The sequence below is a fragment of the Diadema antillarum genome, unplaced genomic scaffold (genome assembly GCF_040938485.1).
Source record: "Diadema antillarum isolate AM-2024a unplaced genomic scaffold, OU_Dant_1.0 scf00000166, whole genome shotgun sequence".
NCBI lineage: Eukaryota > Metazoa > Echinodermata > Echinoidea > Diadematoida > Diadematidae > Diadema > Diadema antillarum.
The window spans coordinates 1,756,142-1,772,979 of record NW_027271055.1 but is presented as its reverse complement, the minus strand read 5'-3'; the positions used below and the strand labels follow the sequence as shown (position 1 = coordinate 1,772,979).

At 40.5% G+C, this 16,838-nt stretch overlaps 1 protein-coding gene across 1 annotated transcript; it reads left to right on the top strand.

The window, feature by feature from the left end:
• The first annotated feature begins 796 nt into the window (after positions 1-796).
• Positions 797-14,852, top strand: LOC139722482 (beta-catenin-like protein 1). Its single transcript, XM_071633771.1, has 12 exons — positions 797-859; positions 4,503-4,700; positions 4,956-5,062; positions 5,564-5,801; positions 6,263-6,356; positions 6,958-7,122; positions 7,790-7,848; positions 9,664-9,812; positions 10,483-10,661; positions 11,236-11,414; positions 12,175-12,388; positions 14,653-14,852. Exons 1-12 carry the CDS (start codon positions 830-832, stop codon positions 14,739-14,741), a joined length of 1,701 nt encoding a protein of 566 aa, XP_071489872.1. The 5' UTR covers positions 797-829; the 3' UTR covers positions 14,742-14,852.
• The last annotated feature ends 1,986 nt before the right edge of the window (positions 14,853-16,838 follow it).

Below are 16,838 nucleotides of genomic sequence, written 5' to 3'. Positions count from 1 at the left end.
ATAACTTCTGTCCTCCCACAAGGTTCTAGCTCTGCTATCCAGTACAGCTACTCAGTACCATCTCCCATCTAGTTCTGAGAATCCCACAGCCAGGTTAAGATGAACAGATGAGCTAGATTTTGGTGATTGCATGTCATCTTCATTTCTCCCTCTCCCTTTCCTTTGATCTTTATACCTAAACGGTTAGATCTAGTACAATTATACTCACTTTAAAATATGAGACTAAATTCATCTTGATAGGAATTATGGAGTGCCATATGCCTGTGAGCATCTAGCTAGATGATTCACAGATAGTTCTTTATGTACCCCCCCCCCCCCCCCCCCGTTATAAACCGTAGACAGTACCTCCGTGGCGTGGCCAGTCCGTGGGTATTGCAGGTGCTGGCTCGATTCATAAAAAGTCAAGGCTGTGAATATAGACAGGCAGGACTCCTGTAAAACACGAACCCAGATGCTTGGCCGTCTTGCCTGCAAGTTCCTCAGCGAGCCTTCCACCAGCCAGCCAAGTATCTATATGCAATGTACATAATTTTAAGACATTAATCAAGCTCCCACTCAGCCACTGGGCTGATCTCTCTGCGAGCAGCACCGCGAAGTGACCCCGGGGCCCGGCGGCGGTGGTGCGTGGTTGCCCGACCACCCGTACCGGGCCCGCGTGTGTGTGTGTATGTGGTGCTACTGGCAGCATGATGAGCAGCAGCTGGACGCGGACGGACGAGGAGCGGGCAGGGCATTCATCTTCTCCAAGCTACCATTGCACTGTAACTACAGTACTGTACTGACTACTGTACTGGTACTTTCAAGCCAAAACTTCGCCGCCGGAGGAGCCATGGATATCACAGATTTATTGGCTTTCCAGGTAACATATTCATTGCATGTTTCTGTGCCATTTTGTAAACTCCGGCTTCATTTAAGTTAGACGTAACTTGAAGTATTTCAATAACAAACCTTGTCATAACATGTCGATTGCTCGGGTGCATTGTCTTCAGTCCCACGTATAACAGATTGATGTGGTACCATATGTGGTCTAATGTGTGTGGTCTAATTATGAGGTTTAGTAGTAATGTTTACTGTACTACACCCGGGGTCTAGGGGTTACCCGGTTTTACATGACCTTACCAGCTGGTTACCACATATTTTAGACGGTCCTACTAGCACATGACCAGCTACAGGGAGGTTGAAAGAGAGAGTCAGAGTCTCTCTAGTCTAGTGACCACTTGACTTAAAAATTGCAGCCCCAAGATAGCGTTTTTCATATAAAAATCAGATATATACTTGGATGACCCGCACCTCGTCATAGTTAATGTTTGCGCATATTTGAATCACATTTCGCCACTGAAATTCTTTGAAATCCAACTCACATACAGGAAAAATGCTGAAAATTACAATGGAATCACAAGTTCACTGATCGATATTGAAAATTTGCTGCGATCGTTGTCAAACGCGAACGATGCGAAAAAGTTGCGTGCTAAGGAAGGGGCCCGCAACTCGTCACCCACGCTCCCATAGACAAAGCATGTAAAAGACGTGTGCGGGTGACCGTGATGCTCCCATAGACATAGACGTAAAAAGACGCGTGCAGGGACAGTGGTAGAACACGTATTCCGATTAAATTTCAGATTTTCGCGAAAAACTGTTTGGTTTTCACCACAATTTGCTTGGTTGTAGTAGCCCTGCCAAGTTTCAAGCGTACTGAACGCAGTCCCGGGCATAAATTTTTGTTTAGTGCGCTTAAAACAATTTTAAGCCGGGTGACGGTATTCGGGCCCCTGACGAGGTGCGGGCACCTCACTATACACCAAGCCATGAAATGAGATCAATTATCCGTAGATTGATACATAATATACACATGAAAAGTGTTGAAATCAGCCGATTTTTTCGTTTTCTTGTAAATATCTTGCATTTTAATAACTTTTCGCGTTTACGATTTTCCCATTGGAGTAGCGAGCGCCCTAGCGGTCGCTAGCGGCCCTAGCGGCTTCGGTTCGCCGATCATCGTAAGCAGAGAGCTGAGCCAGCGCGCGGCGTCCGCGGGCAGTCGTAAATCACACAACACCCATAGCGACTCCCGCGGTAGCAAGCGCGAAGCTCTTCATGGGCTCCGATCGGGCCAGCCAATTTCACTGAAACAGGCATTGCAAGGTTCATTTCGTGTACCTTGTAACATACTGAGCCTACGTGAGGTCGATAAATTTTCCTTTCAAGAAATCAGAAAAGACTTCAATTTTGAAAAAAGTGAAGTTTCGATACTGCCATTTTTTGCACAATGTGGATTAAGTACAAAAATACACCCAAGGTCATGACAAATAAGTGCGAAATTTCGACTTAGCATGCCGAACAGATCGTCCTCCTCGGGCTACTAGCGGTAGGTAGCAGACACAAACCCACATACAGGATGGCAAAAGTAGTTCGGGTTTGTGATTTGAACATGTTGTTTGCAGTACGGCTGTATTACTTTTGAAAAGAATGATATCAATGCACCCCTGTCATAACTGCTACAGCTAGCGATCGTCGCGAATGGGCTCAGAAACTGAGCACACTGCGTGTGTAGAAAACGATGTACATGAGCGAGAGCGCCATCTAGTGCTGAATGACGAACGCTACCCAAGACTCAAGAGCTAGGAGAAAAGCCATGTTGTAAAGACCCACATAAATTTGATAATTTATCATTGTGGCCACTAACCCGCCCTGTGGCGCTCTCCTAATAATTGTTATTATACAGTTATACTGTGGGAGCTACGCATTTGGGCTGGTCGCAGTTATGTGGCCACCTGTCTAATGTGGCTAGCAGCCTCCAATTTTGTCTCCCTTCGCCTTGGCAGATTTATATTGGCGCCCACAGACCTGTACGGAGAGACAGCCGAGCCTAAAATCAGCATGTTATTCAGATTTGCATTCATGCTGGTCACTCATGGCTAATATGACAAACAGGCCGAATACACATTGTAAAGCAAAAATGCCAAGGCCCAAGGTTTGACCTCCCCGTGCCAAAATTCAACCGCACACAAATGCATAGGTTTTACATGTAGCAAGTGGTTGAATTTTGGACAGCGTTATGGTCGAATCATGGGCAGCTTGCTTTACTCTTCTCACAAATTATCTTGTATAGAGCTATACTGTACGAGTCTATTGAAGACGAAGACCAATGGTAGGCTGATTGATCTGTGGGCACAAATGCACTGTTGTTTTTTTGTGTAAATCTCTCAAATTCCACTTCACCAATTTGCACCAACATCACAGGAAATAATGGTTCTCTAACTTCTAACAATTTTGTAAATTTGAACCAAATCAGATATTGAGAAGCATTGACTTAACTTTACTGTTGCTGCTCACTAGAAACCATGAACTCACACTGTTAAACTTCTTGTTTGAATGATACTAATCTTCATGTTTGGATAGAATTAGATAGCAAACTCAGTTTCAGATTATAAAAGCAGTGTGCGCTGAAGAGTGAGTTTATATGTGACCCTGCATCACAAAACTTACAAAAAGTCGCCAGACATGGATTTTTAGTTAAGAGCAGATTTTGAAAGAGCAGACTTTAAGCTTTAAAATGATGTATAACTCAATTCAAATGGACTCTCCCCTAACCTATCCTAATATTGGAAAGAAAGCACACACTGGAAAATGTGAACTGAGAAAAGAGGCTCTGAAGTACGGGTCTATTCAAGGGCTTAATTCTTACGAAACTGTGCTAGCTGTGCTGTGAATGGAACAAAAACAGCATGTAAACCACTGGAGCAGCAACAATGAAGGGATTATCAGATTAAGCTGAAATTAAGCATGCTTTATTAAACGTTCTGTAGATGAATAATCCCAACTTTCAAGGCAGTTGAGTAGGATCATCCTTTCCAAAGTTATTAGAGTTGAAAGTGAAGAGTATGGACAGGGTTTTTAAGAAATGAAAAGGGGACTCTGTAAGACACCTAATCATGCTATTCTACCAAAAGTATTTAAGAAAAACTGCTAAAAACACAATTTCCTGTTGGTTTTATGATCCCAAACCAGTATAATGTAGAAGAAGACTTGCTCTTTCAGAAAATATGAAAAACTCAAGATTGGCTGGGTTGACCCATTTGATCTATATTCAGTCCTCACACAAAATCAGTGCATGCGACTTTTTGTTGGTTTTGTGATGCACGGTCATATATTGTTTTGTCTTGAGCAATTGAGCAATATCCATTTATTCCAAATTGTTATTGATATCAATGTTTCCTGATATTTGATTTGGTTCAAATTCATGTGAGTGATTGAAAATAAGTCATGAGGTAATTCCTGAGATTTTGGTGTAATTTGGTATATTGAATTTGAGATATCTGCAGGGATACAAAAGCTCATTAGCACTGATCTGTGTACATGAAGATCAAAGATTTCTTATAGTAATTGGGTCAGAGGGAAAAAGAGGTTGTAATGGCTGGTTTTAATGTCATTGCAAAACTGAAAGATATTTTTACACCATTCTGATTTGCTGGCATACTTTGCAATCACCAAACCTGTTGTAGCCTGACAAGCCATCTCTGAAGCGCTCCCGAGATGACAGACTGCAGGAGGAAGTGGTAGAGCCTCCACAGATGAAAAGGAATAAGTCTGGAGGCGGAAGAGGAGGAAGAGAAGAGGAAGAAGATGAGACTCTGATCCCTAGCGGAATAAGTGAAGAAGAGAGAGAGCGCATCATGAAGATGATGGAGGAAGAACCAGAGGTAAGGAAAGAAACCTAGTCATTCAAATGTAAATGTTTTCTCTCTTTGTGTGTGTGCTGCTGGAATATTCTGCTCCAGAGAGTGTATATATAAACTTGTTTATCATACATGAGAAGGAAGCAATTATTTATTGAGAAGATGATATACTAGCTCCACAATGATATACTGTACCTTCTATTCATTTGCGAACATACATACCGTGAAATTGTAAGTGTAACTTGAATGTACTCTTCATCATTATTCTGCATCCTCTAGGTTCCATCGTTGGATGATACCAGTTTACGCAAACTCATCTTGTCATTTGAGAAAAAGGTTTACAGAAATCAGGAGCTGAGAATAAAATTTCCAGACTTGCCAGAAAAGTAAGTAATATTTTAGCTATTACTCATTCAATTAGGGCATTATTTTCAATGTTACCAGTCAGTTGTTGGGGCCTGGCGTTCAAGCTGCATCTGTAAATGTGAAATTAATGTTGACTGCAGACTTTGCAGTTTTCTTCAATGTGGTGAATGTGGCAGTTGTATTTGAAATGATATAGTGGAATGAGGTTGTGAAGTAAAAGGTAATCAAAGTCTACCATGATTCACTCCCCCCCCCCCCCAAAAAAAAAGTGGTTTTATTTCCCTCTTTTCTCTCAAAGCTGTCAACAAACAAATTTCTGAATTGCCAACAATATCTAACATTCAAGTGTTCCCTTAAATTCAGAGATAAGACAGTCATGTGGAACAAGGAGCTATATTTACTCCATTGTTACAGATTAATGTATATCCGTCAAGTTTTCAAAGGGCCTATATATTGAGACAAATGGATGACTTCATTTTAGTCACATAGCCTTCCTTTTTTTTTCCCCCACCACTGCAAAGGTTCATGGAATCAGAGATTGAGTTGAACGATGTCATCCAAGAGCTTCACGTCATCGCCACGGTCCCGGACATGTATCACCATCTCAAGGAGCTCAACGCGACCAAGTCGCTGCTGCAGCTGATTGGCCACGAGAACACAGACATCTCCATCGCAGTCATCAACCTTCTGCAAGAGATGACGGACGTGGACACGCTCACAGAGAGTGAAGATGGGGCGACAGTGTTCATCGATGCCCTGGTGAGATCTCTCAAGAGATAATCTCTGGGAGCTGATCTGTTTTGATCTGAAACTGAGACAAGAAAATGCTGTAGTATTCAATTTGGGACTGTCAAAGATTTGTGTTCAGCGGATCAAGTCACTGTCAATAAGATATCGTATTTTGATGTTAGGATTTTGGTGGAATTGTGGTTTTTGTTGCTCAAATTTCAATTTCCTAGTCTGTAATCATTGGCTTCTGTACTTTCTGTTCTTTGTGTCCCAAAACTTTGCGAGAACTATGACAACTGACTGCCACCAAGTTTCATCTAGGTTTCTCTATCCAACAGTGTACCACACAATGCAGTATCGTTCAGCCTGTTTCACTAGCAATAGTAGCTTCTGAGTCCACTGAATTTTACACCATAGATTGCCGAAATACATGTCTTGTCACTTAATGCATTGTCCCCCTGTATACCTCATCATACATCTCATATGACTAGCTGGAGGAGCAGGTGTGTGCAACCTTGGTCCAGAATCTGGACAGACTTGATGACACAGTGAAAGAAGAGGCGGAAGGCATCCACAACACCCTAGGTGAGCTCAGTCGCCTTCAGTGGAAGTACCCAGATATATCTTGGTTGATGACCAGCTGGCGCCCATTACATAAAGTTGCTCTGATTGCTGTTACCATAGTGATGGCCCCTTGTACTCACATTTTATTCGTTGCTGCATGGCTGCTTCCGTAGAAACTGCAGTTATTCCAACTTATTATTGTTGGGAAAAAGTTTTATGAAATGGTGCCTAGAGGCTGAATACCAATTTGCCACAAGGATTCCCGAATGTACCAAACCTTCCCACTGCTATCCCCAACACTACCGGGTCCCTAACCACCTACTGTTTTCCACAACATCTGGTGAATCTAATCATGACTGCAGTTTGAAAGATCAGAATACCTGTAGCAGTAGTAATCTGTGTAATTGCCATGCTTTGAAATTGCAAGTGAATGCAGATAATCAGAAAGCAAACGATAACATTCCCATTTGACTGTATGTCAATTTGTATGAAGTTAAGGAGAAACTGAAAAAATGAGAGCAATCAGATCTTGTATTTATGGCATGTATCAGTACAGGAGCATGGAGACGCAGAGTTATGAGTATGAAGTATGAGCAGTAATGTCTTCCCCTGTCATGACCAGGTATCATAGAGAACATGGCGGAATTCCGGCCGGAGATGTGTGCAGATGCCGCCCAGCAGGGCTTGATGCAGTGGCTGCTCCGGAAACTCAAACCCAAAGTTCCCTTCGATGCCAACAAACTGTACTGCAGCGAAATCCTTGCAATCTTGCTCCAAGACACTGAGAGTAAGTGTACATTCTCATGACGTGTTTTGTTGTTTTTTTTTTCCATTGTGTTTGTTTGTCTCCAAGTTTTGAATAAGCAGGTTTACTACATACTACCTCTGGTATTTGTGAAGTACCGGTAATGTATTGTAATGTATAGATATTCCCCTGAGAACTAGAAAGAACAATTCAAATGAACTGTGTATAAAAGTGCATTTCAATACTTGGCACAAAACTCAACATACACACAGAGTATGATAAGACAGTTAATTATTCGAGACAGTCTTACAACACCTGAAGAGTCTACCCCCTTTTTTTTGAAAGGACATATATGTCTATATGAGATAAGATAAGTCTTCCATAATGATATCCTATAGTGATCACATGTATGGGATGATTTCATTAGATCTACCTGAGTTCTTACATTGCAGATCTTTGTTGTACCAGCTGATCAAAGGAATTTGATCTAAATCTGACCACATAGTATCTAATCAGAGCATTACTTAGTAGAAATGGAGAACACTCTGGCTGAAATTTGATTAGGTCAAGATGCTATCAGTTCAGAGTGACAAGATACTACACGGACATACTAAAATCAAAGCAGTCTTGCTGGCATTGTATAATTACATTGTACTTGTTCTGTCACATAGGACTGTCAAGATGTTTTGTCGCAATTTTTTTTTTCCAGGGAACAGAATATTACTTGGGGAGCTTGACGGCATTGACGCACTGCTGCAGCAACTTGCAGTAAGTAAAACATCTTGGCACGCTCTTTGACCCTATAAAGCCCAAGGGGGGGCACTACCAGATTTTCATTTGCCACTCCTTCGCCGTTTATCCGATTTCAACCAAATTTGGTGACTTTTCCTAAAATCTTATTGCAAACATTTTGATATATAATTTAGCTATAGTTGATGTTGCTGGTTGCCATGGCAACCATAAATTGACAACCATGTCAGTCAGATTTTGCATCTTTTTTTCTGTTCCATTTTATTTACCAGCATTACAGTGAATGAAATGGGTGTTGGCTGAAATTTGTTGAAGGAGCAAAATTTAAAGTAGTTATGGTCCTGGAAAGTTTTTCTTATTATTTCCTTTGCTTTTATGTGACAAAGGCATGAAACAATAGATGTAATAGAGATAATTGAAAACAATAATATTTTCTAAAGATTGCCCTTCTATTTTGTGTTATTTTGATTCCCTCACCCAGGTTATGCCTCTAATATCATTAGTTTATCATATTATCAATTTGCAATCTTGAAATTCCACTATTATGCAAATATGAAATGTCATAACTATACATGTACCCATCCCAAACATTTCATCTTAGGTCTCATAATGTATCACTATGTTGATATGAATAGCGCCCCCATGTGATGACCTTGAGAAATTTCAACCATAACAAATAATAAGATTCTACTTGCTTATCATTTGTGACAAATATGAAAATGATTGGTCTATAATAAGACGTATATAATGGGGATAAAGAAATTATACAGAAGAGTCATGTTTTTAGCATATTTCCTATGTATTTCTTTATATTTTGGAAAATAGCGCCCTCCATGGGTGACCTTGAGAAAATTCAAATGTAAAATGTGAAAAATTCAAATGTGCCCCCCATTGGGCCTGCGAGGGGTCAAAATACCTTGGGCTTAATAGGGTTAAACTACCTCTGCCAAGACTGTTATGTCTCCACTCGCATTGGTTTGTTGGTTTTAATAGAGACTTCATACAGAAGCTTTGCTAGCTGTAGATGCTGTGGTTTTTTTTTTTTTTGCTTCTTCTTTTGTTTTTGAGACTTTAAAATGTTAAAGTCCTAGTATATTTACAGAAGGAAATGTGTGAGAATGTCAATCCCAGTCCCATTTGTGAATTGCACAAGAATTATTTAGCTTTCTTTATTTAGTGTAAATTCAAAGGGAGGAAATTGAATTTGTTGCATCTTATTACAGTTCTTACGATTCAGCAATAATGGCTTTTGTCACAAGAAAGTTGTAGTTTCTGAATTATTGCCCACACCCTAAAAAACAAATGATAGTTAAACATTTTTTATTTACATGATTGTTAGATATTCTTTATTTACATAAACCACAATCTATCTTTATATGAGATTGTGATTACCAGTAATACTCCTGTTATATGAGAACTTTTGACGCTCTAATTTCCATAACTTTCTTACATTTTTTTAAACTTAGATGAAACTGTCACTGGCGAATTTGGTTGACTTGAACCACTATATTCATTTACTACAAACTGGTTTAACATGGAGTAGACTCCCTTTCATCGGTAGAGTGTAGAAAATTAATACTTTTATGGTCTTTCAAAAGTTCTCTTTCGGCTTTTATATGGATAATTGCTAAATTCATATGCTTGGATGGAATTTTCACAGTAAGGGATTTGATTTCCTGATTTATTTATAGTGATTGATTTCCTGTTTAATGCCCATGTGATTCCCAGCTCTGCATTGACACCATCGATGTTTACCGATGTGCTATCCTCATACAGAGTCACGGCTCATTTTCATAGATGGCATCACTTGGTTATTTCTTTTCCCCATTGCAGTACTTCAAGAAGCACGATCCCACCAACAGCGAGGAGCTTGAGATGATGGAGAACTTGTTCAACTGCCTGTGTTCCTCCCTCATGCTGCCAGCCAACAAGATGGCTTTCCTCCGGGGAGAGGGCCTCCAGCTCATGAACCTCATGCTCAGGTTGGTTTATTACCACTACCAGGGCCCTGTTTCATAAAAAGTTGATATGATAGCAACTCTTGCTGGAATGGCAATTGTCATGGTAACAATGAGAATCCAGCTTCCTGATTGGCTGTTGCTATTGGAAGTTGCCATTCCAGCAAGAGTTGCCATCCTAACATCTTTTATGAAACAGGGCCCAGGTTGCACTGTGATGGAGAGTGGGTGGATATTAATGGCAACGCTTCCCACATTCAGTTAAATTCGCAGTAGAAAATTCCACATAAGTCGCAGGTCACACTTCGCAGAACTATGCATAGTTTCACTACCTGGAATTTTGCTAGCGACCGCAAACTTCTCAAGAAGCTTCCTGCAGAACTTCTGCATGCACCTCGGAAGTTTCTCAGTTCTGGTTAAACCATGCATAGTTTTGGCGCACAGTTTTGTTTAGTGTGAATGCGGCTATAGAATACTTTTAGAAAAACGCACATAGGAAGGGCACCATTTTCATCACCTTGTAGTAACACAAAGTTGATACATCTACCAGTTAAAGCCTATGTCTAATTATTGAACAAGCACATTTTAGTGATGTGATTGTTATGTTTATGATATTGCTCTTGGCTCAATTCATGAATAGTTTGCAATGCTTTATTCTGCATGCCTGACCAGAACTCTTTCTCATGTTCAACAGGGAGAAGAAACAGTCGAGGCACAGTGCGCTGAAGGTGCTCAACCATGCCATGACCGGCGCTGAGGCAGGGGACAACTGCACAAAGTTCATTGACATCCTGGGTCTGAGGAGCCTGTTTCCACTCTTCATGAAGACCCCCAAGAGGGTCAAGAGAGGACCGGGAGACTCTGAGCATGAAGGTATGGTGGGGACACTCCAGGAGATTGTTACACAAAATTGACGTTAAGCAACAGCAACTCAATATCCATTCCATCATCGCATTGGTATACTAAGAATATGTCTGCGAGTGAAATGTATTTGCTTGTTCTCACTGCTTTTTGTGGTGAGTATGGCTTTTTGGCAAAATAAGTGATGTATACTATGAAGGAATAATGTCTTGTAGATTGATTGCAGTGTGTATGTATATTTCGTCTTTATTTTGCAACTATGATAGGCATTAGTAAAGACTAGCATCAACTGGTGTTTAGGTGTGTAGGCTTGCAATACTGCAATACATATGCATATGTTTAGATAACTTGAGTGAATGTTAGCTAGAATAGCTCCTTTTCTTCTTGTTCAGGAGCCATTATTCGTGAAAGTAAAATGCATGTAAAAAGTTCTTTATAATTATACAAAATACATTGAATATGCCAATTTGGTGGCAATTCACGAAAGTTTCATGCCGCAAATGTCTCTGGTTTTACAGTATTCTGATTATATGCCCACCTTCAAGTGGAGCTGATGTAATTTCTCATATTTTTTCTCCAATACCAGAACACGTTTGTTCGATCATCGCCGCCCTCTTCCGCAACGTGAGCGGCTCGCACCTCCAGCGCCTCGTCGGCAAGTTCACGGAGAGTGACCACGCTAAGGTGGACCGCCTCATGGAGCTTCACTTCACCTACCTGGGGAGAGTGCAGGCCTGTGACGACAAGATAGAGCGGGAAAAGCAGGTTTGGTTTCCCCCCCTATAAACTTTTTTTTCCTTAGGCAATTACTTTCAAATTCTAAATACAGTGTTATACCAGCGGCAAAGGCACTACAACACATGATGCACTGTAGAACAAATAGACTATGAATACTTCCGTAATACTCTCATCCTCTCTTGCCTAATTGTTGAACTACAGGATTGAACAATCAAGATTTGAAACCTTTTTTCAGGCAATTACTTTCAAATTCTCAATACAGTGTCATACAAGCAGCAAAGGAACTACAGCACATGATGCACTGTAGAACAAATAGACTATGAATACTTCCTTAATGCTCTCTTGCTCTCTTGCCTAATTGTTGAACTACATGATTGTACAATCAAGATTTGATAGAACAAAAGTGCTGAAAGAAGAGGTTTGGAAAATTGGGCAATGTAAGCATCTTTGATATCAAGCTTTGTGTCGATCCAATGGTTAATTTGATAACTCATTCCTGCCAGGCCTATTTAGATTATCTTCTGCCCAGGAGAAGGGCATTAAGGCCTGCACGCTTACAAAAATCACAAATTAGTGATGTTACATCATGTGAAAGAACTTTCAATACTCTGTCAAATTATGTCACAAACTTGATATTTCAGGTCGAAATTTCATGCTCAGCGCCCTTCTGCTAGGTAGGGGACAGGATGATAGTTGCCCAAAATAATGTCTACATAAGAGGTGCCTGAGCTACTTGATGTTGTGTGGATGACTTTCCAACACTTTTTTCACCCTCGTATCTCTTCAGAGGAGATTACGAGAAGGCGACATCATTGATGACGATCAGGAGGACGAGTACTACATCCAGCGGCTGGACGCTGGGCTCTTCAGCCTCCAGCTGATTGACTACACCATGCTGGAGCTGTGCTGTAACTCGGGCGTCAGCTCCATCAAGAACAGGGTCCTCCAGCTGCTCAACATGAGGGGCGGCACCATCACCGACATCCGACACGTCGTCAGAGGTGAGAGTCAGTTTTAGTTTTCAGTTTCAGTTTATTTCACAAACAGTCACATTGTTAGCATTCACACATACACATGGGAACATACATATCACAACGCTGCACCATGGCACTAGTCTGACGGTTCCTGACCAGTAAAAATTACTGTCGGACCAGTAACTTTTTCAGGAATAGACCAGTAAAAAAATTGAAAAGCTGGGTACCTACTGGTATGACAAAAAGGTACGACCAGTAGAAAAAGTGGGTTGTTGTACAGCCCTGTATATCAGTTACAAAATTGAAGTATTGATGTATCATGCCCTCGCACGCAGTTATAGCTTAGTGGCAGGTTTTCACTTCGAAAGAAGTAAAGTCCTTAACGTGAATAGAGAATCTCAAAAACCTCTGCATAACTATACACTTGCTATTGAAAGAGAGTTTGCCAGCAATTGCCAGCAATCCCAACCCATCACCCCTGCTCCTCCCCCCCCCCAAAAAAAAAGGAGTATGTAACATAACAATAGATGAATAAATCAATTGATAGAAGAGAAAGTGAACACCCAACCCACAGAGGGGTGGAAAAAAAAAGGAACAGTCCCAATCCCACTCAAGGCCATTTTGATACAATATGGATTGGGAATATTATGTTATTTACAAAGGGCTAAGAGTCAGTTTGGGGATGTACATGTAAGTCTGTAAAATAACGCATAGCAATGTATGCACCAATTGATGAACAAAGCAAGCTTTGGATTCGTGCTGCTCTCACTGTGTCTTCACCAGGGCCAACTTCTAGTTTGTCATGACCAAAATTTTCTGAGAGGGCAGATGTGTATTGGCAAAGAAACTAAAACAGAAACATAAAAACCAAACAAAACAAATGTGTTCGAATGTAGTAACTCTTCTCTTCAACAAAACACTGCGAGAGTTGTGATGGGTTATTGTCTTTTAAAGTTATGAATCATGCAATGGCACTAGTGCATTATGCACTAAAACATGCTTTGGCAAAAAAGCTGGGTTTCAATATTTTACTGAAGGAAGGTACCATGGATCCACCGCTTGCATATATGCTCACTCAGACATGCATCAGCCCCATCATCATCATCTTTTGCATTTAAAGCCATTTTTCACACTCTAGGGGGTTTGATAGCTCACTTCCTTGATGGCCATGCATGTACTGATGATACATGTACCTGTTTTTCAATGTCTCTGCCAATTATCGATGACATATCAATATTCGTGTTTGATAATTTTTATTATATTCATTTAAGATATAGGAATATCTTTAATGACTTTCACTTTCCAGTGGATTACACAACAGAATTCGATTTGAGCTTATGGTTTGCTTTTCATTTGTGTCAGTTCTTGTTGTTGTTTTGGCAGCTTTATAGTCCCTTGAATGGCTCATTGTTTGCCGACCCTCTGAGTCTGTCCAATGTGACAAAAAACATGAACAAAAACACAGCCAAAACAATATCAACATCTTTAAACACATCATGGCATCGTAGCGTGGTGGATAGTCTCTAAGGCCAAAAAAAAAAAATTGTTGCATTGGCGTAACATGAGATTTTCAAATAGGGTCGGTCGGGCGGATTTTGTTTTTTTGTTTTTTTTTTTTTTTGCTACCTGCATTTTACGTGTAAAACTCGTGCTCAGCTCAGTAAACAGTTACAACTGCTGCACCGAATGTGCTGTGTTCATCTACTCTACAAATCATTTATGAGGCCGATATTACTGGAATTATACCCCTTCACAGAATTTAAAGATGTTGAAATCCCTATCCTGAATGTTTTCACTTCATATTTTACTATTTTGACTTAGATAAGATAGATGCAAATTGACCCATATGTACGATCTTTTCATCGCACACGGCGATCTCTATTACAGTCCCACATATACAGATTCGTGTAAGTTCTCCACACAAGAAACCTATCGCAAAACTGTGCACAATACATCGCATTCTGAATGCTACGTATACACTGAATAAATCTTATTAGAGTACGTGTCTGTGTTGGAAACAGATGACGTACTGATCAAGGAAGGCTAGATCTCTCCCTCGTACATCCGATATCCGCAGAGCCGTTTCCACTTCCGGGTTTGTGCGATCGCGATCGCAATCAACAAGATATTTGATATCGATAGCAAAAAAAAATAATAAAAAAACATGGGGTCGGCGGAATTTTTAGGGTCGGGCGGGTTACACCAATGCAACAATTTTTTTTTTTTTTGGCCTAATACTCTGTCTCCTTTCGTAACTAATATGCTACTTTTGACTCTTTCCCCAATCACAGAGTACGCAGGGAATATTGGCGATGCTGACAGCGAAGAAAGGGGAGAGGCTGAGAAGCAAAGACTACTCACACTCATCAACCGATTCTGAGTTTCTGACCCACTCGCAGTCCCCCCTTCGTTTTTTCACTGTTAGAATGCAGCAGGTTTATCCCATGGACTAAATACGCTGTAACGCAATTGCAATCATCTTCTCGTCCACCGTGTGAACATGTTGCTGTTGGTGTGGCTTCACACACTGGCGCACACAGTGTGCCTGTTTGGTGGGGACGCAACATGCCCTGCTGTATTATATTACACCTTACTTTCAGAATACTTTTCTGAATACTTTCAGGAAATGCTGTAAAACAAGAAAGGTTCTGATAATCCCTGAGAGAAGTCATGATACAGTGACATCTTTGGAAAAGCTGTAGTGATGACTTCTGTGATAAGTCAAAGTAAAATGATGTCATTGGCATTATTTGTTCACATAACAGCCAGCTTATAGCTTTTATTCAGTGCAAGCCAGCCCCACATGCAGGTGATCACTCTGTGTGTGAAATGTAGAGAAAATCTGTGGATCTTGGTAATGCTGTCACAACCAAATATTTAGTACTGTAAAACCAAACATTTTTTTTTTGTATATGAAACTGTCGCGCATTTCACGAGGAACCAAGATTCACGAAAGTGAAATTTGTGCTCAAGTTCTTGTCACACACTGCACTGAAAGGCAGTGTTAATTTGCGAAAGTTTCAAGCTGTAAATTTTTTGGTTTTGCAGTCTTCTTCACACATGAAAAGAAAGAAATGAAAAAAAAAATACTTCTTAACCTTTGAGTTCATTGTTGAAATCCTCCCCGCTATTGATTCAAACTGGCATGCTACGACCTTTAGTGGCGTCGAGGGTTGCAGCAGTGTAAATATCTGCCGCAATCGACTGAGGTCAAGTCTTCGCACTATGACTCTTGGCTATCTATGCATGTGAACCAGGTATCCATTACTATGTAAAACACCTCTGTGTATAGTGCACCTGATCAGCAGTGTAGCCTTACTCTGAGGAAGCTACATGCATCATCTTTACAGATACATCTTTGTACATATGATCTGTATGCAAAATATTTGACTCATGATGTCATTTTGTGTGTATTTCAGGTCCTCGAATTCCATTTGAATTGGGTCATGGCTTCTTTGGCCTCGACTCTCAAATCTTTAGAGGAAGGATCAGAGCCTGTTAAGGGGGCATCAAGGCCAAAATTGATTTACCTTAAAAATCAATTTTTGACTTTCACCAACATGGATTCACTAAGTGTTTGTATGCCTGGTAATAAAAGTTGCCACTGTTGTTTTAGGATGTGATACTGTACATGCAATACCTTGATATTTTTTTTAATGAAAATACCAGGGAAAATGTAATATTTTAGACCACATTCTGAAAGAAAAATATATGTGTTTGACAATGCAGATCTCTGAAAAGATGGGGAAAATTTGTGTTTTTTTTGTTGTAACATATTGAATTTTCTAGTTTTATCAGAGAAGGGTCACGGCCAGTAGTGGTCTCAGACTCTTTGAATTTTGGAGGGACATCATGACCAGTTAGTGGGGTATTGCATCCATTGGCCTCATGGTCTCAGTGTGTTTCGAGCCCTGTGTATGGACCCTGCTGCATTCACAACTGGAATGAGTATATCGACCAAGATAGTGACCTCGACAGTGATGCTGAATCTGGAGCATTTTATGCCGCTCAGCCAACTTGCCATAACAATCTAATAATCACTTTCAGAATTGAAAACTCAGCTCATGACTTGGCTAGTCAAAGTTTTTCTCCTCTGCTGTTGACTCAGATTAGGAACTGAGAACTGTGGAGCATGTGTCAGGTCACCATGTTATACTACACACACATACTCAAGCATAATTGTACGTTTATCCTGAGGATTTTTAAGGTGCACTATATCTGCCGCTGTGATGAGACAAGGCATCAGGTAAACGGCATGGTTTTCATGAAAAATATAGTCTTACAAAACAGCAATTGTGTAGAATTGAGCTCCTATGAAATGAAAATTCAATAGATGAGGGACAAAATGTGGCCATTGGCATTCCTAGACTCTTACCAGTTTTAGAACATTCATGTACGAAGGAGTGTTCAGCCAGGAATTTATTACTAAACAATGCAGTATGCAGCTTTATGTGAGATTTGGTTTATTAGTGTTGCC

Bases quoted from the DNA above. Each gene is read 5' to 3' on its own strand.
- LOC139722482 (XM_071633771.1), top strand. From the start codon at position 830: ATGGATATCACAGATTTATTGGCTTTCCAG. The intron at 5,802-6,262 runs GTGAGATCTCTC...TCATATGACTAG, and splicing joins CAGTGTTCATCGATGCCCTG to CTGGAGGAGCAGGTGTGTGC. The intron at 9,813-10,482 runs GTTGGTTTATTA...CATGTTCAACAG, and splicing joins CTCATGAACCTCATGCTCAG to GGAGAAGAAACAGTCGAGGC.